Source organism: Labrus bergylta, chromosome 18 (genome assembly GCF_963930695.1).
Source record: "Labrus bergylta chromosome 18, fLabBer1.1, whole genome shotgun sequence".
Classification (NCBI taxonomy): domain Eukaryota; kingdom Metazoa; phylum Chordata; class Actinopteri; order Labriformes; family Labridae; genus Labrus; species Labrus bergylta.
Window position 1 is genome coordinate 27043542 of NC_089212.1, and position 14309 is coordinate 27057850.

Below are 14309 nucleotides of genomic sequence, written 5' to 3' on the forward strand. Positions count from 1 at the left end.
GGGGTCAGTCCATCTGGTCTACAGGGGTCAGTCTGTATCTGGTCTACAGGAGTCAGTCTGTATCTGGTCTACAGAGGTCAGTCTGTATCTGGTCTACAGGGGTCAGTCCATCTGGTCTACAGGGGTCAGTCTGTATCTGGTCTACAGGGGTCAGTCTGTATCTGGTCTACAGGGGTCAGTCCATCTGGTCTACAGGGGTCAGTGTTTCTCCGGTCAGGCTGACGCAGCTCCCGGTCACCGCCCCTTCCTCTCTCAGACACTTTTCAAACTGGAGCCGGAGGAGGAGGTTTAGGATGTTTCAGAGGACACAAAGACGAGCTGCAGACAAACCTCAGAAAGTCCAGACTCTGAGTTTTGACTTAAACGGGTCCAACAAGAGGACTATTGAATATCTGACGGTTTAATGCGACGAATCACGACGAGCCCTCAGGAGAGACGTTCGGACTTTTTATGCTCGCTTTATTCGATTAATCGGAGCTGCAGAAGGAGAGTCGTTTGGTCCTTGTTCGGTGAGTGTTTGATCTGTTACTCTTCAAATCGCCTGATTTCCTCTTTATTGCACTTTGAGACGTTTCAGGATGTTACTACGCATTCAGGGAGCGTCAAAATAATCGGAAAAACGAGCTCCTCCTGAAAACGGAGAACAACAACATACAGAACGTCGTAAAGATATAACTTAAGAAGCGAACTATTTCTAAGTGGAGCGACTGGATGGTTCGTTGAACACACTGCTCTCTGTGTGTGGCTCATTGAATGTCTTTACCTCGTTTTTAGATTGAAGTGTTAGTTTCCGTCCACGCACGATGACCCTGAGCTGTACATGTGAAAACACATAAATTAAGCCTCCATGTTGTTTTCTGTTCACGACTAAAAGTTCGTGAATGCTCTGAAAACGAGAGAATGACTTTGTCACTCTGAAAGTGGGATAATCCGAGGAGCACCTGAATGCAACATTAGCCCGGTTAGTTTAGCCCACCTATCTATCTTCAGCATATCAGAAGTGAAACATTCCGAAGTCGTGTGTGTGTGTGTGTGTGTGTGTGTGTGTGTGTGTGTGTGTGTGTGTGTGTGTGTGTGTGTGTGTGTGTGTGTGTGTGTGTGTGTGTGTGTGTGTGTGTGTGTGTGTGTGTGTGTCTTTGATTTTAAACGAGATGAAAGAATTTGAGAGAGAGAGCATTTTTAACAGTTCATGTTTTCATCTTTATTTATCTATGCAGTGAGTTTCAAAGACTGACCTGGGTCAGCGTTTGTGTGTTGGTGCTGCTGAGCACTCTCTGAACCTCCTTCTCGTGACCTGGACTGATTCTGTGACTGCAGCAGCAGATGTCAGATCGTGGTGATCTTGCGAGCCGAGCAGGGGGGCGTCCAGGGGGGCGTCCAGGGGGATCGTCTCCTGTTGACTGAAGGTGGTAGGGGCTGAGAGCGACAACTTGTCGGATCACTTCCTGACTGTGTTCCAGGTTTTTCTCTGCACTTCTCTGCTGAGCAATGGGCTGTGCAGAGGCAGAATACTGATTTGGTTTTTGTCCCTATTGTTGTTTGGTGAATGGGCCCCCCGAGTCTCGGGGTGTGGGGGACACCTGGCGGGGCGCATAATGATGTCACGGGGACCAGCTGGAGAAGCAGGGGTCAGGGGTCAGTAGGGAGCTCTTTGCATAGACATTTAGACTCAAAGAAAAGTTTGTTGGTTGGCTCTTAATCTCGAGCCTGAAGGTCTGAAAGCCATCAGGTTCATCTCTGAGCGTCTGACCGGACGGGAAGGGTTCACTTTAAAATGTTCCTCAAACAACGACTGACAGAGGGGCGAGAACGTTTAGTCATGGTGACAAACTTTAATCAGCCAGAAAGAAACCAGAGAAAAGTCTGCTCTGTTCCAGTTACAGTCCTGACTGGTTTATATCGTCCTGACTGGTTTATATCGTCCTCACTGGTTTATATCGTCCTCACTGGTTTATATCGTCCTCACTGGTTTATATCGTCCTGACTGGTTTATATCGTCCTGACTGGTTTATATCGTCCTCACTGGTTTATATCGTCCTGACTGGTTTATATCGTCCTCACTGGTTTATATCGTCCTCACTGGTTTATATCGTCCTGACTGGTTTATATCGTCCTCACTGGTTTATATCGTCCTGACTGGTTTATATCGTCCTGACTGGTTTATATCGTCCTCACTGGTTTATATCGTCCTGACTGGTTTATATCGTCTTGACTGGTTTATATCGTCCTCACTGGTTTATATCGTCCTGACTGGTTTATATCGTCCTCACTGGTTTATATCGTCCTGACTGGTTTATATCGTCTTGACTGGTTTATATCGTCCTCACTGGTTTATATCGTCCTGACTGGTTTATATCGTCCTCACTGGTTTATATCGTCCTGACTGGTTTATATCGTCCTCACTGGTTTATATCGTCCTGACTGGTTTATATCGTCCTCACTGGTTTATATCGTCCTCACTGGTTTATATCGTCCTCACTGGTTTATATCGTCCTCACTGGTTTATATCGTCCTGACTGGTTTATATCGTCCTCACTGGTTTATATCGTCCTGACTGGTTTATATTGTCCTCACTGGTTTATATCGTCCTCACTGGTTTATATCGTCCTGACTGGTTTATATCGTCCTCACTGGTTTATATCGTCCTCACTGGTTTATATCGTCCTGACTGGTTTATATCGTCCTCACTGGTTTATATCGTCCTGACTGGTTTATATCGTTCTGACTGGTTTATATCGTCCTCACTGGTTTATATCGTCCTGACTGGTTTATATCGTCCTCACTGGTTTATATCGTCCTGACTGGTTTATATCGTCCTCACTGGTTTATATCGTCCTGACTGGTTTATATCGTCCTCACTGGTTTATATCGTCCTCACTGGTTTATATCGTTCTGACTGGTTCAGACATTGTGTAGGGGCCCTCAGATCTGGAGTCTTGTCTGGGTCACAGAGTGAACTGAGTGAATCTTCAGTATTAAACTTACGGAGACAGTTTGATGTGATGACTTTGCTCTGCTGCTATTTGCGGTCCTGTTAGCTAACGTTGACCTGCTTAAGCCTCAGGTGACCTCTGCTGCGGATGGGACTGATGTCATCTGGGGTTACAAAGAGGTCTGGCTCTGTATCAGAAGGCTCTCATTGTTTTTCAATTACACAAGTGACAGCTTAGTCCATGTCCGTGTGACTGACTCTGCCAGCCCGTTAACGTGGTCTCAGTGACTGACTCTGCCAGCCCGTTAACGTGGTCTCAGTGACTGACTCTGCCAGCCCGTTAACGTGGTCTCAGTGACTGACTCTGCCAGCCCGTTAACGTGGTCTCAGTGACTGACTCTGCCAGCCCGTTAACGTGGTCTCAGTTTGAAGTCAGCGTTGTTTATATGGTCTCTTTTGAAGGTTAAGGGTCAGGGTGAACTTTCCCTCTCATGTGCGTCTGGGTTTAAAACAGAGTCGCTCTCAGACTTGACCACATCTTTCAATTTACCTGATTGTCTAATCTTTCTAATTGGATTAACCAAAGCCGTCCCTGTAAATGTCTCCGAGCATGAGCAGTGTGCAGTCTTAGTCCCTCTGTGAGGACTACGTGCTGTTAGGATGGACGTTTCCATGACAACTCACTCCAAAACACTTTGGATTTGCTTCAGTGCATATTTTGAGCTTTCAGTCAGACGATCTTCTCTGTAACGTCATCTTTGATGGAAAGCGCTCCTGATCCACTACCGTCCTCTGAAAGTGTCCTGAGCGGCTCTGATTGTCGATCTGTTTCTGATCTCTGCAGAGATGGATCATTTTGTGAAGGTAAGATCCTTTTAGAGCAGAAAGAGCCCTAACCCTACATCGCTCTCTTCACCAGTCAAGCTACTGGTCGACCCCTGCCTTCAACTCTTTTCTGCGTTTCTCTCATATTTAACAAACATGAGGCGGGGTAGCTAGCGACTGTACTTTGAAGAACATGGCAGTTGTCTCTCCAGCCTTCATAGATTTGTTTTGTACCATCCAAACATTTGTCATAAACATGAACATCGCCGTGAGCCCGTCAGGGAGAAGAACCACATCCTTTATTAAACATAATTTGATCAAGCAGATTAGCTTCCCCGGATTACAGTCAGCTCCTGTCAGCCGGCCGAAGCTCCCGCTGAGAAACCTCATCGCTCAGACCCCAAAATAAAATGTGTCTCTTTATGGCTTTGTTTGGTACTGTCAGCGTCCATGACCGCCGTTTCAGAGCGCTTCTCACCAGCCCTCAGTGTTGCTAGGCTACCAAAGTTTGCTCGCAGCACTTCCCTTTCCCTCGGTAGTGACCGTGAAAATCTCACCAGGAAAACAGAACAAGTTAATGAATTGTGTTCTGACAGCAGCACATGAGTCCGATCAGAAGCCCCGCCCTTTCCAGATTCTGATTCAACAGATGACAGGTTGTTGTGTAGAGTCCCTAAAGGGTTAAATACCTGCAGCCTTTAAGGTGAGATAGATTCATGGTGTCTTCATCGTCTGTGATCTTTCTGTCCTCATCCTTCAGGGCCGGCTGCTGTCCTGTGGGATGGACGACGCCCAGGAGCAGGACCACTACGAGGAGCGGCTCAAAGAACTTTTTAACAGTTTTGATGGCAGCAGCTGCGGCTCGCTGTGCCTGGAGGAACTGTCTGACCTCTGTGAGTCCCTTCACCTGGAAGAGGCCGCAGCAGCTCTGATGCAGACCCTGCTGCAGGACCAGGACCGGCGTGCTGCCAGGGTGAGTCACTTCAGCTCCAATCACAGCATCAGACAGCTTCAACACGTGCGTGCGTGCGTGCGTGCGTGCGTGCGTGCGTGCGTGTATCTGTATCTGTGTGTGGTGTGTGGTAGGTTGACGTCGTCTCTTGACGGTTTTTGCAGGTTGACTTCGAGCAGTTCAAGGAGGCCCTGATTCTGGTTCTGTCTTCGAGCACGGAGCCTGTTCCAGCAGAAACGGAGACCTTCCCTAGAGCAGGTAAAATCTGAATCCTGTTTTTGATATATTTTCTGTAAGATGTCCACATGTTCATGATGTTATCCAAACACTCTAAGGTGTCTTGGTCTTCTATTGTTGTTGCCGTGGTAACAAACAGGTTTGGATATCAAACTTAAATTGTTCTAGAATCATATCAAAGTTTAAAATTATAATAATAATAAATTAGATTTATATAGCGCTTTTCTAAATACTCAAAGATGCTTTGACAGGAAACAACAAAAAAAGTCAGTGGTTGTAGGCGGTGATGATAAGATGAGTTTTTAGGGATTTCTTGTAGGAAGTGAGTGTGGGGAGTCTCTGATGTTTTTAGGGAGAGAGTTCCAGAGGGTGGGAACTGCAATGGAGAAGGCCCTGTCCCCCCAGGACCGAAGGTTGGTCCTGCAGGGGGGGGACAGGAGGTTTGCATCTGCAGACCAGAGAGTGCGGGTCGGAGTGTGTCGGTGGAGGAGCTCAGACAGGTAGGGGGGAGCCAGGTTGTGGAGGGCTTTGTAGGTGAGGATGAGGAGTTTGAAGTGGATAGGCTGGGGGATGGGAAGCCAGTGGAGGTCATGAAGGACAGGGGTGATGTGATCTCGGGTGCGGGAGTGTGTGAGGAGACGAGCAGCGGAGTTTTGAATGTATTGAAGTTTCTTGAGTGATTTGGATGGTGAACCATAGAGGAGACTGTTACAATAGTCTCATCTGGAGGTGATGAATGCGTGAGTGAGGGTCTCGGCAGCTGAGAATGAGAGTGATGGGTGGAGGCGGGCGATGTTTCTGAGGTGGAAAAAGGCTGTTTTGGTGATTTGTTTAATGTGTTTGTCGTAGGAGAGGGTTTGGTCGAAGATGACACCAAGGTTACGGATGTGGGGGGCAGGGAGCACTGTGGAGCCATCGATGGTGAGGGAGAAGTTGTTGGTGGATTTGATGAGGGATTTTGGGCCGATGATAATGACTTCTGATTTGTCGCAGTTGAGTTTGAGAAAGTTGGTTTGAAGCCAGGATTTTATTTCTGTGATGCAGTCAGTGAGGATTGAGTGAGTGACAGGAGTGATGACTTTGGTGGCGATGTGGAGCTGGATGTCGTCGGCAAAGCAGTGAAACTGGAGTCCATAGGCGGTGGATGATGTGACCAATGGGGAGCATGTACATGATGAAGAGGAGGGGACCTAGTACAGAACCTTGGGGAACACCTTGGGAGAGAGGAGCAGTGGGGGATTTGCAGTGGTTGATGCTGATGAACTGGTATCTGCCAGAGAGGTAGGATTTGAGCCAGGAGAGTGCAGTGCCAGTGATGTTGAATGTGGTTTCAAGGCGGGAGAGAAGGATGGAATGGTTGATGGTGTCAAAAGCTGCGCTTAGGTCCAGTAGGATGACGATGTTGAGGTTTCCGGCATCAGAGGAGAGGAGAAGGTTGTTGGTGATCTTGAGGAGAGCTGTTTCGGGGCTGTGGTGGGAATGGAAACCAGATTGGAAAGATTCATAGAGGTCATTTGCAGAGAGGTGGATTTTGAGTTGTGAAGCAACAGCACATTCCAGAAGTTTTGAGAGAAAGGGGAGGTTGGAGATGGGTCTGTAGTTGTTTGGGATGTCGGGATTGAGTCCAGGTTTTTTTTAAATGGGGGTGACAGCAGCAAGTTGGAGGGATAGTGGAACGGCCCCAGTGGAGAGGGAGGAGTTAACTGTTGAGATGATGAGTGGGGATAGGGTGGGACGGCAGGCTTTGACAAGACTGGTGGGGATGGGGTCCAGAAGGCAGGTGGAGGTTTTCATTCCTGTGATGAGGTCAGAGAGCTCTGCAGGGGACAGAGGGAGAACTGGGACAGTTGCTGAGAGGTTAAGGTGGGGGAAGGGGAAGAAGGCGGGACAGGTAAAAGAGGTGCCAGGTTGTTGTAGATGGTGTCTATTTTTGTTTGGAAGAATGACAGGAAGGAGGTGCATTTGTCTGCTGTGAAGGATTGGGAACCGTTGTCCAAAGGGTTGAGGAGTTTGTTGATGGTGGAGAATAGTGATTTGGGGTCCTGGAGCCAGACTGTATGAGATGGGAGTAGTAGGTGGATCGGGCGTGGGAGAGGGCATCTTTGTATTGTTGGAGGTGATCTTTGTAGGCTTGAGCGTGCACAGTGAGTCCAGTTTTGTTGCGGAGTCTTTCCAGTTGACGGGCATGGGTTTTCATGTGACGGAGGTCTGGAGTGAACCAGGGAGCAGAGTGGGTGAAGGAGATTGTTTTGGTTTTAATTGGTGCGAGCTGGTCGAGGCAGGAGGAGAGAGTGTGGTTGTAGTAGTCTGTGAGGTCAGAGGGAGGGAAAGCAGACATTTTGTCCATGAGGGCAGATGATAGAGCGGAAGGAGAGACAGTGTTGAGTTTGCGGAAGGGGATTGAGCGTTTTTGTTTTGGCAGGGGGGTGGGAATGTCAATGTTTATGTTAATAGCTAGGTGGTCGGAGATGGTAAGATCCATGCCTGAGAGGTGATTTATGGAGAGACCAGTGGAACAGACTAGATCCAGGATGTGACCGCGGTTGTGGGTGGGGAAGTTGAGTTAAGTTTAAGCAGTTCAGTATTTCGATGAATTCAGTGGATATTGTTGAGTTTGTGGAGTCCAAGTGTATGTTAAAATCACCAAGGAGGAGGATGGAGGGAGAGAGAGCACAAAGCTGTGTCAGGAAATGAGAGAAGTCGGAGAGGAATGATGGGTTAGGCTTGGGAGGGCGGTAGACAACAGCGTTATGTTTAACGTCTCTGACAACATCACAGAAAGGATCCTGAAAGTGACAAATCTGATCAAACCATCACAAAGAAGTCTTTAAAGAAAGACTCGTAGCATTAAGTGAAAATGAAAATTCACTGATTTCCCCTTCAACAAGTTAACCAATCAGAGAAGGAGACTTCAGCCCCCTGCTGACTCAGATGTAGATCTACAGCCAATCAGCTCACAGTGGAGCTGTGTGTCATGCTGACAGCTGTTTCTAGGTGTGGTTAACACAGGTCAGGGGTCAGTTTTTTCTTCTGTGTTTAATGATGTCATGTGACTCTCTCCGCTCAGCTTCTTGTTGTTTCTCTTCAGAGTCTCCGGAGATCCAACCTAAGTTTGTAAAGGGCAGTAAACGCTATGGCCGCCGCACCACGCCGGAGTTCATCGAGCCATTTTCAGGCACGCCTGAAGTCAGGAATGCGTACTCGGTGGAGGAGGAGGACCCAGAGAACGTTCCAAGGAAGCGTGAGGTAAATTCATATGAACATCCGGCAAGTCGGAGCCGTCCTCATCTCCAAGAGTCCTCCTACAAACCCAGTTTTCTCTGCAGACAGAGTCATGGCGAGGAGATATTCTCAGATAATCAGCTTAGAGGCATTCATGTCCTGAAGTTTACAGAGACAGTCCACAAAGTTTGTTACGTAACACAGTAACAGTTCAGTCTGCAGATAACACTGACAGCATTAGAACTGTTCAACAGGCTGCAGGCAGCAACATCACACAGCGTCTCACACACAGTCACACACAGTCACACACAGTCACACACAGTCACACACACAGTCACACACACAGTCACACAGCATCACACAGTCACACACAGTCACACACACAGTCAGTCACACACACAGTCACACACACAGTCACACACAGTCACACACAGTCACACAGCATCACACAGTCACACACAGTCACACACACAGTCAGTCACACACACAGTCACACACACAGTCACACACAGTCACACACACAGTCACACACAGTCACACACACAGTCACACACAGTCACACACAGTCACACACACAGTCACACACAGTCACACACACCGTCACACACACAGTCACACACACAGTCACACACAGTCACACACAGTCACACACAGTCACACACACAGTCACACACACAGTCACACACAGTCACACACAGTCACACACACAGACACACACAGTCACACACACAGTCACACAGCATCACACAGTCACACACAGTCACACACACAGTCACACACACAGTCACACACACAGTCACACACACAGTCACACACAGTCACACACACAGACACACACAGTCACACACACAGTCACACACACAGTCAGTCACACACACAGTCACACACACAGTCACACACAGTCACACACACAGTCACACACAGTCACACACAGTCACACACACAGTCACACACAGTCACACACACCGTCACACACACAGTCACACACACAGTCACACACAGTCACACACAGTCACACACACAGACACACACAGTCACACACAGTCACACACACAGTCACACACACAGTCACACAGCATCACACAGTCACACACAGTCACACACACAGTCACACACACAGTCTCACACACAGTCACACACACACAGCATCACACACACTAACACACACAGTCACACACACAGTCACACACACAGCATCACACACACTAACACACACAGTCACACACACAGTCACACACACAGTCACACAGCATCACACAGTCTCACACACAGTCACACACAGCGTCACACACGGTCACACACAGCGTCACACACAGTCACACACACAGTCACACACACAGCATCACACACACTAACACACACAGTCACACACACAGTCACACACACAGCATCACACACACTAACACACACAGTCACACACACAGTCACACACACAGCATCACACACAGTCACACACACAGTCACACACAGCGTCACACACAGCGTCACACACAGTCACACACAGCGTCACACAGCGTCACACACAGCGTCACACACAGTCACACACAGCGTCACACACAGCGTCACACACAGCGTCACACACAGCGTCACACAGTCACACACAGCGTCACACACAGCGTCACACACAGCGTCACACACAGCGTCACACACAGTCACACACACAGTCACACAGCATCACACAGTCTCACACACAGTCACACACACAGTCACACACAGCGTCACACACGGTCACACACAGCGTCACACACAGTCACACACAGTCACACACAGTCACACACACTAACACACACAGTCACACACACAGTCACACACACAGTCACACACACAGTCTCACACACAGTCACACACACAGTCACACACAGCGTCACACACAGTCACACACAGTCACACACAGCGTCACACACAGTCACACACAGCGTCACACACAGCGTCACACACAACGTCACACACAGCGTCACACACAGCGTCACACACAGTCACACACAGCGTCACACACAGCGTCACACACAGCGTCACACAGTCACACACAGCGTCACACACAGCGTCACACACAGTCACACACAGCGTCACACACAGCGTCACACACAGCGTCACACACAGTCACACACAGCGTCACACACAGCGTCACACACAGTCACACACAGCGTCACACACAGCGTCACACACAGCGTCACACACAGTCACACACAGCGTCACACACAGCGTCACACACAGCGTCACACACAGCGTCACACACAGCGTCACACAGTCACACACAGCGTCACACACAGCGTCACACACAGCGTCACACACAACATCACACACAGCGTCACACACAGCGTCACACACAGCGTCACACACAGTCACATGCAGCGTCACACGCAGTAACACACAGTCACACACAACGTCACACACAACATCACACACAGCGTCACACACAGTCACACACAGCGTCACACACAACGTCACACACAGCGTCACACACAGCGTCACACACAGCGTCACACACAGCGTCACACACAGCGTCACACACAGTCACACACAGCGTCACACACAGCGTCACACACAGCGTCACACACAGCGTCACACAGTCACACACAGCGTCACACACAGCGTCACACACAGCGTCACACACAGTCACACACCGTCACACGCAGTAACACACAGTCACACACAACGTCACACACAACATCACACACAGCGTCACACACAGTCACACACAGCGTCACACACAACGTCACACACAGCGTCACACACAGTCACACACACAGTCTCACACAGTCACACACACAGCCCCCCCACTTCACACACAGTCACACACAGTCACACACAACATCACACACAGTCACACACAACGTCACACACAGCGTCACACACAACGTCACACACAGCGTCACACACAGTCACACACAGCGTCACACGCAGTAACACACAGTCACACACAACGTCACACACAAAGTCACACACAGCATCACACACAGCGTCACACACAGCGTCACACACAGCGTCACACACAGAGTCACACAGTGTCACACAGCGTCACACACAGTCACACACACAGTCACACACAGTCACACACAGCGTCACACACACAGTCACACACACAGTCACACACACAGCCCCCCCACTTCACACACAGTCACACACAGTCACACACAGTCACACACAGCGTCACACACACAGTCACACACAGTCACACACAGCGTCACACACAGAAGAAACTGAGCTGAAGGGGGCCTCAGTAACCACAAATAATGGGATGCTACGATGAGCAGCAGATGGGGAGGGGTCAGGGGTCAGGGGGCTCTGTGAGGAGAAGGAGGGGGGGGAGGGTGATAGAGGAACAATGACCTCCACCCCCATCCTCCAGGATGCCGATACACCATGCATCAAAACGCCACTGGCAGACCCCCACCTGTTCCTCACTCCCTCACAAACAAAGGGAGGGGGTCCCATGTAAACCCCGCCTCCTTTCAAAGCATTCACTCGGGTAGTTTAATCCTGGTCTCAGTTTTGAATACTTCATGGTCTTATTGAAAGGTTTAGTCCTGCAGAGCCTCCAAATAAGATGTGACATCATCTTTGACTGCAGATGCTCACGTCCACTAACGGCGTCCTCGCACTCACACAGGACTGCAGGACTAACCGGGTCTGAAGGACTAACCGGGTCTGAAGGACTAACCGGGTCTGAGCACGAGTACTTCCTGTATGGCTTTATGTGACTTAAAGGGACGCGTGGTCGAGTCTGTGTCCGCACATCAGAGAACATGACTCAGCTGTTTTATTCTGAGTCATGTTAGAAACAGACAGAACACTCGGGGATGGATTATACTTCACGTCCATGTCGTGTACCCATGCTCGTGCTGAAGATCACCTCTTCAAATCCTGCCACGACCGAGGAAGTGTACGGCACCTGAGCACGTTACGGAGCACTCACTGGTCAAAAGAACTGGACTTGGGCCGCTGGTGACCTAGTGGTTGGCATGCACGCCCAATGTATATAGGCTGTGGTCCTCCAGGCGGTCTGCCCGGGTTCAGGTCCAACCTGTGGCTCCTTTCATTAAAGGCGGGAAAAGCCTCGTGTCTCTCTCTGACCGACTGGTTTTGTTCTTAAAAGTCGACATCAAAATAAAAACTCAGCTCCTGATTGGTCCTCGCTGATGGTCCCATGAGTGATAATTACAGGATGTGTCTATATTTAGATCTTCACAATAAACCTCCATGTTTGTAGTTTGTGAATGTTTGTGTTTCTGTGTCTCAGCGCTGGATCGCTCAGGAAACGAGCCCGGAGGAGTACGAGGCCGAAGGTAAATCCAGTCCGAGTCTTTTATATGTATGATTTAGACGGTTTGATGTGTGACACCGTTTCTCCTGTAGGTCAGATGATTTAGACGGTTTGATGTGTGACACCGTTTCTCCTGTAGGTCAGATGCATCTCTGGAACCCGGACGAGCTGAGCACGCCGCGAGGAGCCGGCGTTCCTCTGTCCAGCTGTTTGGAGGATAGACTGCGTGAAGCGTGCAGCGAGCTGGAGATAGCATGGGACGGATGTGCTGACCATAACGATCTGCTCGCTCTTTGTGAACACCTGGGCCTGGAGGTGAGAGGGGGCGGGGCCTTTCTTAGATCTCATCATGACAGACAGTTTGAATACACGCCACGACTGACCATGCCACGACTGACCACGCCACGACTCATGACTGACCACGACCCACGACTGACCACGCCACGACTGACCACACCACGACTCACTCACACACACACACACACACACACACACACACACACACACACACACAGAGACACAGAGACACAGACAGTTCGGGTGTTGTTCCAGTTGATAGTCTGAGCCCACAGTGGCTGAAATAGTCTGCCCCGTCGTCATGGTAATCCTTGGAGATCGATCAGAGTCAATCCACTTATCAAACTTGTTTTTGAAACGTTTAAGAAGCCTAGGAGCTCTGCCATTGGTCGGCACAGTTTCCTGTGTGTTCCTGGTCACAGCGGGTTTGTGTTTGTGTTTCAGATTCATGTGGACATTCTCCAAAATCTGACCGCAGACGGACTAATGAATGTTCACCAGTTTGTTTCCATGGTAACAAACCAAAACAAACCTCCAACGCCGTCCGCCTCCACGCCCTACAGACAACTGAAACGACACCACTCCACTCAGGTATGCCACCTGTTGGTTAAAGTCCTGATCTCTGTTTTAGTTTAAGATGTTTTTAACAGACAACAAAGAAATCATCAAAAAGTTCAGAAAGATGTTTCAAGTGTTAAAGTTAAAAATACAGCTGGTATAAAGTCTGTTTCCTGGTTTCTGACCTATAGCCCTTCGATGAAGGAGGTCGTAGAATAGCGACTCCTTCGGCTCTGAGCAGCACCATCGGCATGCGCCTGTTCTCCACACTCGATGACGGCTCTGGTTTCACTGCGGTCGAGGAGGTCCTGGACGCCTGGATGGAGGAGGGAATAGAAAACAGCGCTGAGATCCTGCAGGTAACGTCAGGCCAGACGGTCTCCTCTGATGCAGATTCTCCAGAATTCAGATTCTTCAGAAGTTAACGTTCCATTTCACTTCGTTTCTCAGGCTCTGAATTTCAGCCTCAATGAAAAACTGAGTCTTAGTGACCTCACCATGGCACTAGAGAACGAGCTGCTCGTCACCAAGAATGGGATCCACCAGGCGGCGCTGGCGAGCTTCAAAGCTGAGATCAGATATTTGCTGTGAGTGAACCTTATTAGGATTCCAGATATTTTAACTTTTTGAATATGTACAATTGTCCTGACCTACATGCAGAGTCATCTATCACCTGTTGATCTTTTTTTGATCTTTGTTTTTGTATCAGAGAGCAAGTTGACAGAGAGCTCAGGGAGAAGGAGAAAATCCGATCTGACCTTGAGAAAGCTGAGAAACAGAAAACTCAGCTGGCCACTGAGGTGGATGAGCATCACTCTGCCATCGAGCACATGAACAACCTCAATCTCAGGTGAAAAGCTCTCACTTCTTCTGTGTGAACATGTGATCAGGAGGAGTCTGACATGTGATGATGATGTTTAACCGTCTCAATCCTGAGGTGGTTCGATATCTCCATCTCACAGGTTGAGTATTTAAACCTACAAAGTCTGTGACCTCTGACCCCTGGACAGGTCTAACTAACT

At 49.1% G+C, this 14309-nt stretch overlaps 1 protein-coding gene across 5 annotated transcripts in view; it reads left to right on the plus strand.

Annotated features, from left to right (window-relative positions):
- The first annotated feature begins 282 nt into the window (after window positions 1-282).
- nin (ninein (GSK3B interacting protein)) overlaps window positions 283-14309 on the plus strand; it is a 37523-nt gene continuing 23496 nt past the window's right edge. Inside the window, exons 1-10 of one of the 5 annotated variants that reach the window (XM_065947680.1) lie at window positions 283-509; window positions 4518-4730; window positions 4874-4967; window positions 8035-8192; window positions 12409-12454; window positions 12572-12747; window positions 13174-13320; window positions 13479-13646; window positions 13738-13874; window positions 13997-14137. In XM_065947680.1, coding sequence (XP_065803752.1) covers window positions 4539-4730; window positions 4874-4967; window positions 8035-8192; window positions 12409-12454; window positions 12572-12747; window positions 13174-13320; window positions 13479-13646; window positions 13738-13874; window positions 13997-14137 — 1259 coding nt within the window. In that variant the 5' untranslated portion in view covers window positions 283-509; window positions 4518-4538. Of the gene's footprint in view, window positions 510-2911; window positions 3797-4517; window positions 4731-4873; window positions 4968-8034; window positions 8193-12408; window positions 12455-12571; window positions 12748-13173; window positions 13321-13478; window positions 13647-13737; window positions 13875-13996; window positions 14138-14309 lie in introns of those variants that run through there. The other 4 variants (XM_065947681.1, XM_065947682.1, XM_065947679.1 and 1 more) reach the window with 4 other exon arrangements.